Source organism: Hoplias malabaricus, chromosome 3 (assembly GCF_029633855.1).
Source record: "Hoplias malabaricus isolate fHopMal1 chromosome 3, fHopMal1.hap1, whole genome shotgun sequence".
Lineage (NCBI taxonomy): Eukaryota > Metazoa > Chordata > Actinopteri > Characiformes > Erythrinidae > Hoplias > Hoplias malabaricus.
Genome location: NC_089802.1, coordinates 29,780,179 through 29,800,178, shown reverse-complemented (window position 1 = coordinate 29,800,178; position 20,000 = coordinate 29,780,179). Strand labels below are relative to the sequence as shown.

General features: G+C 43.2%; 1 protein-coding gene across 8 annotated transcripts in view; it reads right to left on the bottom strand.

Moving 5' to 3' along the window:
• raraa (retinoic acid receptor, alpha a) overlaps positions 1-20,000 on the bottom strand; it is a 118,150-nt gene that overhangs the window by 15,318 nt on the left and 82,832 nt on the right. Inside the window, exon 2 of one of the 8 annotated variants that reach the window (XM_066663480.1) lies at positions 15,417-15,603. The exons of 6 other annotated variants lie outside the window; for them this stretch is intronic. Coding sequence is in view for 1 of the 2 variants with exons in the window: in XM_066663478.1 (XP_066519575.1) it covers positions 11,054-11,186 (133 nt within the window). In the remaining variant the exon portion in view is untranslated. Of the gene's footprint in view, positions 1-11,053; positions 11,823-15,416; positions 15,604-20,000 lie in introns of those variants that run through there. One more of the 8 variants, XM_066663478.1, reaches the window with a different exon arrangement.

Below are 20,000 nucleotides of genomic sequence, written 5' to 3'. Positions count from 1 at the left end.
CAAGAGAGAAACAAGCCCCCAGCAACATTAGAGAAAATATCCCAGCTTTAATACTGGAGAATACTGGAGTCAATAATACAATGACAAAATAATCGCTCATTAATCATAATCGTGATAAAATGCCCAATGAATCGTGATATTGATTTGAGCTCATATCGTCCAGCACAAATCAGCACTTCTTTTGTTTTCACCTCCCCTCTCTCTGGGAGTACAGTGAGGTTATGGTTTTGCAATTCTTACATGTGTAAGTAAGACTTATGCGTGTGTGTGTGTGTGTGTTTACACACAGTGTCTCTGAGGATCAGACAGGCTCTTCTCTGCAGACGCTCATTTCCTGCATGGATCTATCAGCTTTACAACCTCCGCCTCCAGGGACACACACACACACACACACACAGAATAACAAAAAATAGCAAAGATGGCCTGTTGCCAAACTGAAATCTGGAGTATTGATGAACCAGCAACAAAATATCAGAGAGGACAACTCTCCTCTCAAACTGTCTAATTTTTCGCAGTCCAATTACAGAGCTTGTAAATGAGTTTCCATGACAACTGTGACATCATTCATTAGGCTGTTAGTTTGTCACCCAACACTGCTTAGCATATCCACGAAGCTAGGCTAACCTTGCGTACAAAAACTAATAGGATGTGTTCAAAATTGCTCTGTACTAAGAAAAGTGGGCAGTGGAGGCCACTATGGCCTACAACCTCTCACTCTTCGGACCTCTCCGGACCCCCAGCTCTGTGGGAATGTGTTGAGTGCAATTCTAAGATTCATATTCGAGTAGTTCTGATGTAAAATCCGGTTATGATCCTAAAGCAACTTAAACGCTACAACCCCACAGGTATAAACACAGCAGCACAGGAGGAGCGCTGTGTCAGCACAGATTTGGACCACATCCATAGAAGGACTGCATTTCCTTCTACTAATCTCTCCAGATTTCTGCTGATGGTGCACTAACACTGATACCTGGTACTGGAAAAGTCATTCATTGTCTGTAACCCTTATCCAGCCTACCTGGAATCACTGGGCGCAAGGCGGGAACACACCCTGGAGGGGGTGCAAGTCCTTCACAGGGCAACATACACTCATATATTCACTCACACATTCACTCACACCTACGGACACTTTTGAGGCACCAATCCACCTACCACACTACTCACAGACAGTCACCCGGAGGAAACCCATGCAGACACAGGGAGAACACACCACACTCCTCACAGACAGTTGTGGAGTGAGTGCAGGGTCCCATCACCTCTTCTATCATTTCTGATATTTTTCACATACTTCCCTCTTCCCTACACACGGGAGGTGGTCTCTGACTTGTACTACTACAGTATTGTGTACTTTGTGTACACGCGTCCGTGTGTGTGTGTGTGTGTGTGTGTGTACGGCACAAATGAACACATGCTATAACAAGCTAAATGGGACAAGGGATATAGGTCATTGTGTTCCAGATTCAATTCACCAAGGCGGCCTGTTCAGGGAGCTGGAGCCAATCCAGGCCTTTTTACAGCCACACACAAGCACGCACGCATGCACACACACATACACACACACACACAACAGCAGTCAATAAGCCACAGCAACCTAAGCTATCCCACACCATAATATCAAAAGATTTCTAGCATTGTCTGTGTTTCAGAGATTATGCAACACACACACACACACGACCTGTGGTGGAAGAAAAAAAAGACTTGCCATTTCAGACCCTGAGACATGTGTCTTGTCTTATCTTTTTCCCTTGATCTCTTGCAATCTCTCTCTCCCTCTTTCTCTCTCTCTCACACACACACACACACACTATAGTAACAATGGCCCACTTCCTCTTGATCTCTCTCTCCTTCCACCTCGCTTTCTCTCATTCCTCTTTCTCTCTTTAATCTGCTCTGTCTCTGGAGAAACACACAGTGGGAGAGCTGGCCCACAGCCAGCAACACACACACACACACACACACACACACACACACACACAGGTGTGTTTTTATACACTACCAAAACACTGGGTCATGCATGTGTCCCAAATTATAACGTGTTTTTTAAACCAGTTCCAGGACGCAGCAGTAATTTGCCCCAAGTGTAGTCTATATCTCACTCTATCTACATATTTATGACATATATATGTAAGTATCTATATGTAACAACATGTCACATGTTTTTTAGAGTTATATGTTTATGTGTGTGTCAGTGTAACAGTGACATCACTTAATTCGGTTACAAAATAATAATGTCATAATTAATACACAGAGACGAATGCTAGTATTAAACACACACACAAGATACTACTACTACTACTAGGGCCTATTAGTCCAGGAGGTGTATGAAAACCAACCCCCAACACACTCATACACACATCCGTACTGCAGCAGTCTAGCCTGAGTAATGTAAACACACACACACACGCGCGCACGCATTCCTGCATCTAAGCCCTTCGCCTCCGTCACATAAGATCCAGTTCGTGACAGCGGCAGAGGGAAACCCCCTTGTACAAACAATGGACTATATTCATAACACAGCGACACACACTCAAGTACACACACACGCACACACACAATTTCTTCTCCACTTTAAAGAACATTAAAGTGATATTCAGCGGCTCAGAAATCTCTAATAGATGCAGCATTCTCTGTAAACACAGACACGAACGCACAGACAGAAGACTCAGGTGCGGACGATACTGTTTTTATAATAAGCCAATGCACTTTTGTCCAGGTTTGGAGATAAGAGTGTGTTACACAACGCCAGAAACCCGTTTACCTGTCAGTGGGAACTGAGAGTGGAGGGGTGATATTTTTTAGTGCAGATACTAATATGCAATTAGATGTAATGTTTATTCAAATATCTGATTAAAGACAATACTCGTCATCCACCTGGATTAAATATGAACAGCTGGGTGATAAAACGACATCGATTTTTATTGTGACATCGAAAAGAGTTTTCAGTTTTCTGGCGTTCATATTCCATAAGCGTTCTCAGCCTTACCCAAAAATATGAGGCGCTACAGGATGGGAATCTCTATAGTGTCGAGTATCGAAAGAGTTGGTTCATCGACCTATGGGAAATGACTCTGAGTCAACTCTTCGGCTCCTGAAGTCGGTTTCCACTGCCACGGTAGTGAGCAATTGAAAGATGGTGAATTAAAATGGTTGAAAGTGGATGTAAAGATGAAGGTGGGTCATCTGCTTTGGAAGAAAGGGGGGGGTGTTGTCCCTTGGGTTGCCCTTGTGCACCCCTGATGCCAGGAAGGGTGCTAAGTCTACTGTTAGGATCACCAACAGTGATCCGAATGGAGAATCGAATCCAGGTGTAAGGTCTTGCACTATTTTTAAGTAGTTGTCTGCAGGTACTGATATGAATCCAGTATTGTTGCATCTCATGTAACTATTTGGGATTCTTTTTTATTTGTGATAAAGTTTGATCCTAACAGTAGACTTAGCACCCTTCCTGGCATCAGGGGTGCACAAGGGCAACCCAAGGGACAACACCCCCCCCTTTCTTCCAAAGCAGATGACCCACCTTCATCTTTACATCCACTTTCAACCATTTTAATTCACCATCTTTCAATTGCTCACTACCGTGGCAGTGGAAACCGACTTCAGGAGCCGAAGAGTTGACTCAGAGTCATTTCCCATAGGTCGATGAACCAACTCTTTCGATACTCGACACTATAGAGATTCCCATCCTGTAGCGCCTCATATTTTTGGGTAAGGCTGAGAACGCTTATGGAATATGAACGCCAGAAAACTGAAAACTCTTTTCGATGTCACAATAAAAATCGATGTCGTTTTATCACCCAGCTGTTCATATTTAATCCAGGTGGATGACGAGTATTGTCTTTAATCAGATATTTGAATAAACATTACATCTAATTGCATATTAGTATCTGCACTAAAAAATATCACCCCTCCACTCTCAGTTCCCACTGACCGGTAAACGGGTTTCTGGCGTTGTGTAACACACTCTTATCTCCAAACCTGGACAAAAGTGCATTGGCTTATTATAAAAACAGTATCGACCGCACCTGAGTCTTCTGTCTGTGCGTTCCTGTCTGTGTTTACAGAGAATGCTGCATCTATTAGAGATTTCTGAGCCGCTGAATATCACTTTAATGTTCTTTAAAGTGGAGAAGAAATTGTGTGTGTGCGTGTGTGTGTGCGTGTGTGTGTGTGTACTGGAGTGTGTGTAAAAGCATGTTCATTCATTCATTCATTCATTCATTGTCTGTAACCCTTATCCAGTTCAGGGCGGCGGGGGGTCCAGAGCCTACCCGGAATCACTGGGCACAAGGCAGGAACACACCCTGGAGGGGACACCAGTCCTTCACAGGGCGACACATATTCACTCACACACTCACACCTACGGACACTTTTGAGTCTCCAATCCACCTACCAACATGTGTTTTTGGACTGTGGGAGGAAACTGGTGCACCCGGAGGAAACGCACGCAGGCACAGGGAGAACACACCACACTCCTCACAGACAGTCACCCGGAGGAAACCCACGCAGGCACAGGGAGAACACACCACAATCCTCACAGACAGTCACCTGGAGGAAACCCACACAGGCACAGGGAGAACACACCAACTCCTCACAGACAGTCACCCGGAGGAAACCCACGCAGGCACAGGGAGAACACACCACAATCCTCACAGACAGTCACCTGGAGGAAACCCACACAGGCACAGGGAGAACACACCAACTCCTCACAGACAGACACCCGGAGGAAACCCACGCAGACACAGGGAGAACACACCACACTGCTCACAGACAGTCACCCGGAGTGGGAACTCGGAGTGGGTCCCTGGAGCTGTGTGACTGCGTAAAAACAGCTGTGAGAAGCTGTAAAATTACAGCTTCAGCTTCACAGAAATGCTCCACTGAGCTGTAGTAGTAGCTGAATAGTGAGAATAGCACCTATGTCATTCCTATTCCAGACTCAGCACTGCAGAAAATGCACTATGTAACTTTTGGAGGAGGATAGGAAATGACCCAGGCTTGTTGTTGAAATGAGGCTAACTGGTGGGTTATAAGCTTATTTGTTAGCGACATTAGCTTCCAGCACAAAACTAAAGAAGCAAACATCAGACACAGAACAGGTCTCGGATGACTGAGGACATCTGGGGTGGGGGTCTGGTTCTGGGCTTGCATTAAAGTATTGCTTCAAGATTAACACACACACACACACACACACACACACCATAATGTCTATTCTTAGGGCACATTCTTTCTGCTATATTTCTTAAAATATTTCTGGAACAATGCTGAGTGTGTGTGTGTGTGTGTGTGTGTGTGTGTGTATAAAGCCTCCCTCGCTGAATTTCAAAAGTGCAGCAGAAAACACACTTGATAATGCCACTAGGCTTGTACTCCAGAGAATAAAACCAGACACACACACACACACACGCAACTGCCCCCTGTCATTACATCACTTTAGCCATGTTTAGTCCATCATCAATAGACAGTTTTCTGTCCACAGAGGCTCTTCAGTCCAGATATTTTTAGATGGACCACCATCATCCTTGCAGCAACCAGCACCACACACACACACTGCTCCGCTGAGGATGTTCCAGCATCTCAAATCTGGACAACAGTGCCTTATTAGCAATGCAGGCTAATAAAAATACTATGCTCAGTGCCTTGCAGTTCACTACAGACCAGAGATGGCACTGAACCAGAACCAGGAGTCAGTATCAGGCCAGAATTCGGAGAAAATAATGCACTGAATATTGGAGTTAGATTCAATAATGTAACAAATCAAACCTGAAATTGCACTCACTCAGTGCACCGTGTGATGTTAGCAGCTGTGTGTTTAATTAAAGCCTATGTTTAGGTGCTCACCTGAAGTAAACCTCATCGATAAACGGCTCAAAACAGCACATTAAAAAGAAAACTTGTGGACCTTGTGTTTGATATGAACAAGGACACAGCGTCATTTATTTCAAGGAGTGAGGGAGCGAGAGAGTGAATGAGTGAGGTACAAGCCAGTTCCATGGGGTGCTTCTCATCCAAACCATGGCATCGTTAAAAGATACCCCTCCATGTGTTCGTCTAGTCCGAAGAATCTCCAAAAGGAGGAGGGTTTAAAAAAGGAAAGAAGAGCGGGGAGAGAAAAGCAGGACGACAGAGCATTAAAGATTAATACCAGCTACAGGGAGACTGTTTTCACCTCCAACACACTGCTAACACATACACACGCATTTTTGGCAGACTTAAAAAAATAATATATATTGACGCTAAAAGAAGGTGTGTACACAGAGAGAGAGAGAGAGAGAGAGAGAGATCAATATTGGTCTGAAGTGTGAGCTGGAGTATCAAAGGCCAAATGAGCACTGGTATGACTCGTGATCTCTCTCTCGCTCTCTCTGTGTGTGTGTATGTGCTCATGAAAACGAGAGTGAAAACTATACTCTGAAACTTTATAAGGTTGTTGACAGTGTGTGTGAGTGTTTAGATACCAATGTATGTGTGTGTGTGTGCATGTATATGTGGCTGTGTGTGTGTATTAGCTCCACCCACATTCCTTTATGGCCTAGTGTGTGTGTGTCAGTGAGTGTGTTGTCAGGGCTGAGATAAAGTGGACTTGATCCCTATTGATCCCTAATTCAGGTTTTTTTTTTTGCTCTTTCTATAAGCGCCATTGTGTTTATTGCACACCCCCAGCCCCAGCAAAGTCCCTCAGCCAACACAAGCCGCTTTAGTTTAGCATTGGAGCTACAGGCTAACGTTGCTAGCAGCCCAGCCGCACACTTAAAGGTTATTTAAACCTGGTAGACTGGTGCGTGTAATTCCTGACTCTGTATAACACAGTAACACACATATTACGATATACTTGACTAGTAGCGACTAATTTAATCACAAACATTTTCCTCAAAATCATTCACCCGTATTAAACCTGGACCAACGCTGTTCTCTTCTTAATGAAATGTGCAGTTCCTCTGTGTTCTTGAAGTGATCACCACATCCACAAAATGCTCAAAAAAGATCAACATCAGTAAATATCGCCCTACTCCTCGCCTCCACTAGTTCTCTACGTTAGCCTCGTCTCTCTAGCGCAAAACTAAAGCAGCAAACACATTAACTGCACGTTAGCGGGACGCTAAACTCCTCAGAGAGGTCACTGATATGACCTCAATCTATCAGTCCGGCACACAATGGCCGCATTCTTGAAGGATGAGGAGGTATGCGAGCTTTGTGCGTTTGTTTACAATAGAATTAGCCGACAAGATAAATGGACGATGGAAATGGGGGTCAGTCAGGGGAATCCCAGCTTTTGTCTCCGTCCAGCGCTGTTGACCCAAGTTGACACAAGTCTGAGGCCAAATTTTCACCTACTTAACTGTAGTTTTTTTTCAAAGGAGGAAGATGGTCAGCACTGAATCTGCAGCATGTTAGTCACAAGCTCAGTGTCATTAGGTTCACTGACCACGTTCAAGAGCAAGTAGCTATTGGGGGCCATCTGGCCTGCTGTCCTTCTAGGGTCTGTGTGCTACACAAACCAGTGGCTGGTCATGACCGAGTGGAGCATTTCTAAAAGAGCAGATTAACACCCTGCAATTAGTCTCAGAACTCAAATGTATCCAGAACCTGGATATACACTTTTTTTTTTAATCGAGAAGACATTTATCTAAAAGTGACTGCTTAATCCCTTAAAACCCCATGAGTCCTACATTCACTCAAGGCTTTTATTCAATTTACTTCTTGAAACAACGTGAACTAGCAATAAAAGCAAGTTTGGACCCAGCACCAGATGGTGGCCATTTAAATGGTTAAATACTTTTAATAGAGTGATGCTCGGGTTGATGCCAAAGCAAACACCGAACGTTATATGTACACTGAAAAAAATGATATTTTCAAATTACTTTTTTTTTTGCATCAAAAGGGAATGCGTTAAATCATCTACATCCAGAGATATAACTAGAGTCACATGTCACATTTTATCTCTGGATGTAGATTAATTCCATGCAATCCTTAGACGTCATTTTTTCAGTGTATGTAAATAAATATGCCAGAATGGAAAGGCTTTAGGGTATGATTGAAAGGGTTAAAGATGAACGCATTTGGTTGTGTTAGTATTTAGTACGACTGCACTATAAATGCTTAGTTAATCATAATGGAGATAGCGGCCTTGCAATAGTAATATCGCAGAAAACTGCAATATGCAAATGAGCCCTGCACAATTTACCAATTGTTTCTGTTATAAACAGCTTGACCAATCACAATCCGACAAGATTAAACATTTTTAAAATTACCCACAGATATTAAACTGTCTGCAACTAAAACATGTAGCAGTCTTAGATGTGTACACGTTCTGCACTGTGCAGCTGTAGCATTTAGAATTAAGACAATGGCCCCCTTTTTAAAAGGAGCAACGTGTCAAATTCTGGACAAATCAGCGCACTTGGGTGTCTGCGAGGGGTCATGGTGGGGTGACCTTTGACCTCGCTGTCCTGGTGTGACCGCAATTCTGACGGCAAATCAAATTACACAGCGGAGGGAATTCCTCAGGCCTTCCATCTGAATTACAGCTGCAGTGGGTTGTAAAACACTATTTAAGGCTATTTAAGCAGCGTTAGTTAAGAATGACAGACAAATAAATGGAGGCAACACATGTAATAAGGAGATTTCAGCCCCCGCGTTCTTATTTTGGAGCAACTATTTTTAGCCATGATGCTAATGTGGTTTTTGCTTTGTCTGCATTTATTTACATTAGACAAGCAGCCCCCTTCTACCTTAAATCTGGTTCTGACTTAAATAAAAAACAAAAAAACAAAAAAAAAAAACACTGTTGTAAAAGGTACACAAAATGTCCTACAACAAACCAGCATGCAGCACTGTGTACTGTAATGTATTTGATAACTACCAGCTGGTTTTGACTGGTACCTTCTCTCACACCATCAAATCCAACCTCCAGCATTAATTACTGGTATGACTGCATTTGTATGATTACACATTCACACGTGGAGGATTACGGTGGCTGACAACAACCGCAAAAAACTCTGAACCTTCAACACACGCACTGATGAGTTCCTGCGTGAGTTCATCTGACCCCTACAAACACTGTCTCAAACAAGGGGGAAGCACACTTCCAGGGAGAGCCTGGAAAATGGGTCATCTGCTTGGTCAGAAATGTGAGGACACGCTAGAGTGCCTGACCTACTGGCGTTATTCATGCCTAGCGGAGTTGTGAAAGGGCTGAAATAAGAGGATAAAAGCTGTAACCGTACAGATGAAGAATCAGAGTCACCAGCAACTCACAGCTAGCAACTCAACAAAAGCAATGAGCATGTACTGGTGTCCAACCTAAAGCCACTCTCTGATCTAACATCTCTGGGAAAACAAGCTTAAGGGTCTAGACTGACCCACATCTCCAGTGTTGGTTCTAGTGGAACATGCCATGCCAGTTTGGGCTCTAATGAGCCACGCAAGAGCTATTTTGGATCTATCGTCCTATGCCAGACCACCACTGGCCAACAAAGAGTTTTAGTTATTTCCATTGGATCAAGCAAAGACATGATTGGACATTCTTCTCAAAGCACAGTCAGTGTTGGATACAATGTTGGCTTTAGTGGACCATACAAAGCAAGTGTTGGGTCTGATGATCCTCAAAAGGTCTAGGCCAGATTTGGGTCTAGGGTCCATAAAAAGTCCACTGTTTATACTAAATCTGGCTTTGGTTCTTATTCTTATGTTGGGTCAAACTGGTTCCACCAAACCTAGTTGAAGGTCCAAAAGTTCAGCGGCAAAAATGCTACTCCTTCACAGTGTAGCTCTAAACACCTGGTCCATGTAATACCTGCTTTCATGCTTAGCTGAACCACACTATTTGGGTTAGAGGTGAAACCTGCAGGAATGTGAATCTGCAGGACGAGGGCTAGTGACCACTGGTCTAGAACAACCCATGAAAAGCAGCGCTGAGCGTAGTGGACCATGCCAAGCTAGCACTGGAGTCATGCAAAGCCTGTGGTCGGTGTAATTGACCATGCGAGGACCTGTTTCAGATCTAACAGGTCAAGCAAAACTAATTCCAGCAGCCCACCGCACAGTCTAGCACACTGCAGAACCAAGAGAACTGGCGCTAGGTGTGGTAACACAGCTTTGGGTCTAGTGCCCCATGCAAATCTGGCGCTGGGTTTTTTGTTGGCTGTTGCGGCCCTAGTAAACCACCATGGTGGTCTACAACCACCATTCAGGACCAGAGTTTGTGTCTAAAGACTGATGAGGAACTAACGCTGAGGCTATTGTTGAGTTCAATGGCTTGTTTAAAGCTAACGCAAAATCTAGGATAGAGCTGGATGATTATGGCCAAAATTGATATCACAATATATTTCTTAATTTCTGCCAATGCGATGTAATTCCAATATCGATATGAGCACTGAAAAAAGCCACAGACAACCTGGCAAGAACTGTACGCAACATGACATCACCATCAAACAGCCACCTCTTGGCTTTGTCAATATTAATACTTTTAAACCAACTTTAAAACTGAGGGAAATGAACTGACGGCAGCGCCCTGTAATGACCCTCGGTGACAGTTTCTTTAAATAATGTGTATTGAAATATTTAAAATGTGTTTAAAAATGATATCATTGTTATAGTAAATGAATGATTGTCCAGCCCTAGTCTAGGATCCCATTCAAAACCCAAGTTTGGACCTAAAGAACAATGCAAAGCCAATGCTGGGCCTGTTGTTAGGTTTAGTAGCCTTAGTAAAGCTAACATTCTCTCCTGAGCCCATTCAGAACCTCTGTTTGGATCTACTGACCATTGCAAAAAGTCCAGGATCCAATTCAGGGCCCGTGTTTAGACCCAGAAACAGTGTAAAAACAGAATGCCGTCCAGTGGTAGGTTTAGTAGCCCTAGTAAAGCTAATATTGTGCGTTTATCCCAATCAAAACCAATTTATGAGTCTTAGGATCTGCGCAAAACCTATTGTGAATCCAGGGACCCATTCAGAACCCATGTAAAAGTAGTACAGAGTCCTAAAAGTAAAGCCAAGGTTGATTTTTTACACAAAGCCACTGTTAGGGTGTAGCACAGCGCTTGGAGCACTTACAGTGTGCCGAGCTGTTCCAGTGCTGGCTGCTGTAGGGGTGATGTCCGGCCCGGGCCTGGCTGTAGTAATCCACCATGAGGAAGGGGCTCGGGCTGGGGCTCAGACCCACCACGTCCACGCCCTCGTACATCATCAGCAGCTTCCAGTTTCACAAAGTAGGCGCAGAAAGAGGTTGCGTTTTCTCTCTCCAGGGCAAAGAGGTCTGGAGCTTTCATCCAAGCTGCTGACGCACGAGCTCCATTGCAGCCTAACTCAACTTATTTTCTTCAGAAAGCACAATACGTTGTTTAGATAGAAAATTAGTCTCCGAATGAAAGGGATCTGCACAAAACTTTGGATCCAAAGGTGGTCCGGCGTGTTAACTCACTCCGGAGGGGCAACTTCAGCTCAGCAACCAGCCAAAACACCAGCAGAAAAACTAATCCAATTGCAAACGCGACTTCAAAGCATGGGGAAAACGAAACGCACGCACTCGCAAACACAGACACATACACAATCACACGCATGCATACATAGTCTCACACACGCGCGCAGAGAGGCTCCGACAGGACGCGCGCGCAGAAAGCAAGCCAGCCCTCGGAAAATTGAAAACGGTGCAAAAATGCACGCCTTTTTTTCGCCGCACGCGCTGCAAGTCCACGACTCTCTTTCGCCTCCGTGTCGTCTCGTTTATCTCTCACCCGCGAGCTTCACTTCAGACGGTTACAGTCTTCCCTTCTTCTCTCCCTGCGTCTTTCTTTTCTTCGTGTTCTCTCTTTCTCCCCTGCGCTCTCTCGCTCTCTCTCTCAGCAACTCAGCCAAGCGCGAGCCAGCTGGGCTCAAAAACCCCGCCCACATCCGGGGCTTCCCCCGCCCGCTCCACATGCCCCGCCCACTGTGGCTAGGGCATGGCAGGGGAACTCCACCGGAGTTTAAAATTTACATGCACAGGTTAAACCATTACTAGTATCATCTCCTTGTTTTTACAGTCTTTGTCCATTTTATCAGCTCCGTACACCACACAGGAGCGCTCTGTAGTTCTACAATCACAGACTGTGGAACATCTGTTGCTCTGCATAGTTTGTAAGTTCACTTGGTTCTACACAGGTCCTCCACAAAGCAGGAATGATTTGGGTCTTGGATAAGACACAGCAGTGCTGCTGGAGTTTTTGCTGGAGAGTAGTCCAGTAACCAAAAATATTCAGCCGACAACATTCAGTAAACATTTATAAGCTACTGTGTCTGAATTTGCATTTACAAGGTGGACCAACACAGGCAGGTGTGTCCAATAGAGAGAACAGTGAGTGGGCTCAGGTTTTAAAACCTCCAGCAGCACTGCTGTGTCTGATCCACTCCTACCAGCGAGCACTTCAGTGTCACCGCATTATTCACTACCCAAATACTACCTGATCTGTTGTGGGACTGTGGGGGGTGGGGGTGGGTGGGGGACTGATTGACCAGTCTGTAAATGTAGGACTACAATGTGCATCAACTAAGTCAGTGAAGCTTAAAAATGAACAGTGAGTGTAGAGTATTGTGCAAACTATTTTTTGAAGTTTCCTAGAGTGTAACTGATACTGACAGCAAACCATGTAAATTTACAGAAGTATCTTAAAGGGGAACAACACTGTTTCCAAATTTCTCAGTAAGTACGTTATTTTACGATATTAAACTAGTCATTGAGACCTGTTTATGTGAAATATTCTGTTCTAGAGAAATTTACTGTTTCTTATCTCCACAGAGTCTCCACAGTGAAGCAACTCACATTAAACCACTCTGAATAACTTTGTTTACCTTAAAATTTGGGGGAAGGGGGGGTGGTGATCTAAGTTAAAGCAATACAATCCCATGAATATTAATAGGCCACAAGAAAATCTCAAAACCTTCTTAAAAAGCTCCACACAATAATAGGGAAGGTCCATATTTATATTTTAAAAGTGCTTTGAAAATCATTTTAATAAAGTTTCTGGGACAAATTTTTGGTAAGAACTTTGCTTTTTGGTAGGACATTGTTTCTCTCCTAAGGTTTAAGTAAATCCAGGCCCTACTGATGAAATCTTGATTCAGTGTGGAATATCCGGTGTATCCTCGAACCCTTCTACAGCCCCTCAGGCCGGTCCTCCTCTATCCAAAACTCCTCTGCCCCCTCCTCGCCTTCCTCCCTTCTCAGTCTCATTCATTTGCCTAATGCCATGCGGCTGAACTCTTTCTGAACCCGTGGGGGCCGGCGGTTTGCCTTTGGGTGACCCAATCTCATCTGATATCATGTGCTAGGCCTTGGCACCTCATTTTGTGTTCGTTAGGCTGCAGCCGAGACCCCAGGGGTCACGAGACTCAGACGAGATGTCCCAGCAGCTAACACACCTGAGCCAGATGTAAAGGGTTGGAAATGGGATAAGAGTAGGCCTGGACTAGGAAACTAACATTTAGCAGTTTTAAAAAAAAAGTCCTAGAGTGGAACCAGAAGTGTTTATAAGAAATACAGGACTCGTAAATACATATTTATAGAGTAATTGACAGCATCAATAAAACTTTATGTGAAATACATGTTAAGAGTAAAGATATAAAGTGTGTACAACTCTAAAGAAAACAAGCAGTATAGAAAAATAATAATGTGGTAGAACTAGAAATGTATAAAACATGTCATCTAGAAAGGTCTAGCAAATGTAGTAGTGTGTAATAAACAACCCGGTCTCACATCTATTCGTGATATAGTCACGAATATATATAGGGGACTGCAATTCGTGACATAGTCACATATTTTCAACATTTTATGCGACAATATCACAATCATATGAGAATGGATAAATACCATACAAACCGTCATATCAGTGCCCTGTGTTATATGACAGTAACACGAAAACTCTTTCTCATTAAGGCGTCATTACTCATAACATTTAAAAAGGCATAATGCGAATTACATATCATAGGTTGTTATTCCAACAAAGGCATAAAGTATTTTATTATATTTCTCCTAAGCAATGCTTATTATTGGTGTCCTACTTTAGCTTTAACTCAACAACATACAAACATACAAACATGTAACAAGAACATTTCTTTCACTTAACATTATTTTGACTAAATTTCAAAAGGTTAAAACTGAAAAGGACATTTCTCTAGCCATTATTTGCGTTGATATTTTAGCAAATAATGAATTAGTAAGGTTATATCTTTCATAAATAAAAATAAGACAGTGGTATTAGGCAGGATGGTAATGACACCTTAATGAGGTAGGGTTTTCGTGTTACTGTTGTATAACACAAGGCACTGATATGACGGTTTCTATGGTAACTACCCATACATTTATGATTGTGATATTGTCGCATAAAATGTCAAAAATATGCGACTACGTCACAAATTGCAGTCTCCTATATATTTGACTATATCACAATAAGTGTGAGACCGGGTTGTAATAAATGGTATTTATAAATTTTGACCTGTTTATTTTTATATATTTATGTATAGTTTTAAAATATTTAATCTGTATATTTGTATTAATGGTGAATAGGCTATCTAGAGCTAACCAATCTTGAGCTATCCAGAATTAAGCCATGTATTTCAGTCTATGTAGTTCTAAGAGTGTGTTTATAGGCAGCATAGGGCTACGCGAGCTGTGTATTTTTAAGTTGAGTGAGTTGTAAACTAGCTCAAAGCTTTTAATGTATTTCAAAGTGATGTAATGCCAACCTGAAATGCATTTTATAAGCTTTGTATCTCAACGTTAGCAGTGTAATTTATCAGCTATGTAGCTCATAACTAAAATAATTTTAAATGCTTTGTAGCTCAAAGCCAGCAGTGAATTGTTTCTAGCTCAACTAGCAGTATAATTTTAAGCTACATAGCTCACAGCTAGCAGTGTTTTTTATAAGCTGTAGCTCAAAGCTAGCAGTGTGTTTGTAAGCTATGTTGCTCAAATCTAGCTGTGTGTTTCTAAGCTGTGCTGCTTAAAGCTAGCAGTGTATTTTTTAAGCTGTAGCTCAGGGCTAGCAGTGTGTTTTTGAAGCTATGTAACTCAAAGCTAGTGTATTTAGTAAGCTATGAAGCTTATGGTTAGCAGTGTATTTCCAGGCGATGTAAAGCAAAGCTGAAGGCAGCTGTTGTGGTGGGTTAATGGAAGTGTATGTGAGGCTGAGCCAGACGGTCTGTTTAATTATAGAGTGTGCTGTTGGGTCTGGTTATGGTCTAAGATATCAGAGGGATAGATATGGAGAGCCGGCTCTTTCTGGTGATGACGGAGAAGAGATGAGATGATTCAGAGAAGGTCGGGATGATCTAGGATGAGTTATTTCAGAGAGTTTCTCCTCAACAGAGCCATGTTAGAGGTGACAGTGAGTTTAGACAGACAAATGTGATGCGTGTGTGTGTGTGTGTGTTAATACAGTACCTCGGTGTGTTTACACTCTGATAAGAGGAGCTCCTCTAAGATAGCAAAGCTCACATTCCTCAGTTGGATTATCACCTATGAGCCCTGTCTCCTTTCTTCTCATTGATATATCTATCTTCTCTCTTTCTTCTTGGCCTGGTATGTGTGTATCACTCTAAACTCCACTGTGAGTGAGTGTCGGTTCTTTCTGAAGAAAAAAATGCAGTACTTATAATTTTTTATACCCCTTTTTCTGTATAAATTACAAAGATGAATGTCTCAACCACTTAAGTATGTGGATTTCTATACCTTTTAATAAATACATGTGGTTTATTCATATTAATTAATAAACTGTAGTAAAACATATGTTTGTGTATCTGTTGGTGTAAAATTGTGGTTGATTGTATGTGTCTCTGTGTGTGTGGGTGTTCATCTCAAAGTTTCCCATCGCCATTGCCTCTTAATTAAACCACCATTAACAAATGGCTTATTACATAAGACCAACAAAACACACTGGGAATACCACACACACACACACACACACACACACACACACACACACACACACACACACACACACACACACACACACACTGTTCCTCATGCCAAGAGATGGTACGATGGGTGATAAAAGAGAAAAAAGGAAGAGAGAAGAGAATTCAAAGGCTCTTTATGGGTGTAATTGTGGATGGAGGCTCTGAGCGTGTGAAGCTATTTTTACAGCCTGCTTTAAAAGACCGGCCATAAAGACAAAGCTGAGGTTTTAACGCTGACCGACAGGACGCAGAGGGTCATAACTGGCCATAAGCCCCCTATTCACCATCAGGTACCTTTTATTTCACACTTGCAGCCTCAGGACAACAGGGAGAAGCTTGGGGAAGCCAGAAAAATCTAAAAATTCATGTTATATTCAAAACAACAGAAAATCTCCCAAAAAGAATATATACAGAAATACACTAGAAAATATAATAATATATTTCTCCTTTTGGGCAATGTTAACGTTTAGTGTCTGACATCTGCTTCTTCAGATTCATATCAGCAATTTCCCTGTGTTTTCTTATACTGTAGCTATGAGGCTAGCTAACATCTACTATATGCCACCACTGGAGCAATGAAGATAATAAACCTAAAAACAAATGCATGCCACCTAGTATCACCATGGAAACTGGAATCCTATGACTTCAAACACATGTTTCTTAATATTATTAATTCTATTAATGAAATACCTTTTATTTACCACAAAAAGACGCTTCCAAGTACAAACAGACATTGATAATGTGGGGGAAAAACAGACCAGGGAATTCAAAACTTATACAAACAGAAATGGAGTGAATAAAAATGAAAGGAGAATGACAAGAGAGAGTTAGAAGAGACAGAAAGAGAGAACAAGGAAAGAGGGAGAGACACTGCTGCTCTTTTTCTGCCAGTTTATATCTTCATTAGTCTCTTTGATTTGTGATGCAGATGCCACGCCATCTCACTCTCTCTCTCTCACTCTCTCTCTCTCACTCTCTCTCTCTTTCTCTCAAAGTGACTGCAAAACATGACCCTCGTGATTTGGAGCCAGGGTCAACAAGGACACTGAAGGAAAAACATTCTCTCGCTCTATGCTTCTCATGCCTCTCTCCCTCACATCCCTCTCTCTCTCTCTCTCTCTCTCTCTCTCTCTGAGGGGATTAGTCCATTGTAAGTGTTATTGGTCAGAGGGGGAAACTTTAAGTGGATTTCCTGTTTGCTCCGCAATAGGGGCATTATATCACCCCCTCACCTGACCTCCACTTAAAACCTGCCCTCACCTCTCCCGCTCGTGTTTGTGTGTGTTTGGGTGTGTGTGTGTGTGTGTGTGTGTGTGTGTGTTTTCTACTGGTCCTTTTTAACATCTTCATTCAATGTAAAAAGCAACAGGAGAGCCTGGATTGTTGATGTAAATATCACCCATCAAAATAAAAGTCTTAAATGGAGATTTCTGTCTGAATAGTGACTAAATAAATGACATAATATTTTACCTACAGCTTATTTGTAAACACACATGAGATTACTTTAATATATCATTAAATATCATATAGATGTAATTATCCTATGCCCTGAGATTAAAAATAGACCTGTGTGTGTCTGTGTGTGTGTGTGTGTGTGTGTGTGTGAAAGAGAGAGAGACAGCGAGAGAGTGAGATGTTAGCGCAGTGGCGACTCGTCAGCTCCGCTTCTCATGCTAATGCTGTCCAAAATCCCCCTGCTTAGCCAGCAGGCCACCAAACAAAGGCCCATGACAAATACCTCCACTATCTGCCCCAGCAGGAGGGGCAAAAAAGAGGGGTGGGGGGCAGAAAGGGGAGTCACTTCTCCTTGCTGAATTAGAGAGGGCTCATCAGCATTTCAAAGAGGGGCAGAGAGAGAGAGAGAGAGAGAGAGAGATATAGAGATAGATAGAGAGAGAGAAAATGAACAACATAACACACACACACACGCAAACCTTAATCCACTGAGTTTTTACAGCACCAGCAAACAGTGACTTTGGCCTCTGCTGAAGTGCACACACACACACACACACACACACTCAATCCCCCACTCAAACACACCACACACACACTCCAGTAAAGCACACTTCAAACGGTGCTCAGTATTTGACCCTTGGAGTGATAGCGTTCCCTCATTAGCATCCTAATGGCCCTGATAAGAGCAGCATCTACACACACACACACACAGCTAACACTAGGCTACATGACATGGCTGGAATGCTACAGCTTTGAGACTACTGCTGTAAATTGCTGTTGTAATGGAGCTCTAAGCACATTCACATTCTGCGGTGTGCTGTAAAAGAAGTTCACCTTTTTCACTTTCGACTCTTTTCAAACACATTAAGGGGGGATTTTAAAAACATTAGATACGTTTTTAAGTTTAAGTGTTACTTAAGTGTTAATATTGTCTTTTTTTTTCTTTACTCCAAAGATGATTAGAAGAGTCATTATCGCTCCAAAACATCATTAAAGACTAAAAGGAGTCATATATATATTTTTCACACTGTGTGAAAATTTCATGAAAAATGAACCAATAGAAGTGCTCAATTCCTTCATTATTTGTAACGCTTTTCCAGTTCAGGGTCGCGGTGGGTCCAGAGTCTACCCAGAATCACTGGGCGCAAGGCAGGAATACACCCTGGAGGGGGCGCCAGTCCTTCACAGTGCGGCACACACTCACACCTACAGACACTTTTGAGTCGCCAATCCACCTACTAACGTGTTTTTGGAGCGTGGGAAGAAACCGGAGCACCCGGAGGAAACCCACGCAGGCACAGGGAGAACACACCACACTCCTCACAGACAGTCACCGGGAGGAAACCCACGCAGGCACAGGGAGAACACACCACAATCCTCACAGACAGTCACCCGGAGGAAACCCACACAGGCACAGGGAGAACACACCACACTCCTCACAGACAGTCACCCGGAGGAAACCCACGCAGACACAGGGAGAACACACCACACTCCTCACAGACAGTCACCTGGAGGAAACCCACGCAGACACAGGGAGAACACACCACACTCCTCACAGACAGTCACCCGGAGGAAACCCATGCAGACACAGGGAGAACACACCACACTCCTCACAGACAGTCACCTGGAGGAAACCCACGCAGACACAGGGAGAACACACCACACTCCTCACAGATAGTCACCTGGAGGAAACCCACGCAGACACAGAGAGAACACACCACACTCCCTATAACATTTATACAGTCTGTGGTGATGTGGAAGTGACCCTTACTTCATCCCAATCCTAACCATTGATTTCAACAGAAATTTTGGAAAATGGGTGGATTTTCCCTTTAAAATATGACACACTGAGCAGCACATCTCCATAGCTACTGTGGATAACTGAGAAGCGAGACTGGCATGTTGTGAATGTGTTTGTGTGTGTGTGAGAGAGTGTGTGTGTGTGTGTGTGCCAGAGAGAGGGAGAGAGAGAGAGAGAGAGAGAGAGAATGGCTGGTAAATGGAGCATCCGAACATGAATAGCGCAGTGGGGGGATCATTAGGGAGAGTGTTATTCTCTCTGCTGAGTGATACATGAGCACACACACACACACACACACACACACACACACACACACACTCACAATGTGTCTGAGATCAGTCCGAGCCTCTAACAGCTGCACACCCTAAAAACATTAGTTTGGTTTAGTTTCGATGACACTCAGTGGCTCCAGCGTTTACAAAAGTGCATCATTAATACAGCTCATCCTCCTGAAAACACTCCCCCGCTTTCCCACAGCAGCTCCCAGGGTCCACAATACCCCGGCTGTTAATCAGTATCGCGATATTGTCCTTCACAATGCTGATATCACAGAGAGCTGCAAATATGCAAACGAGCTTCCAGCCAATCCCAGTCAGCTTTGCTTTTTCAGCACGCGCCTCGTTCGCGGTGCTGTACGTCACTGTGAAACACAGGTTACAGTGCCCCCTGCTGGGCTGTGAGTGAAGGGTCGGTTCTAGATGAGCTCAAAGCAGGAGAATTGTTTACTCATGGCGTGTTGTTGATGTTGTTGTTGTTGTTGTTTGGGACTGAACACAGCTCCATCATCAGTTCAGACAGATCAGTGGAGTTTTT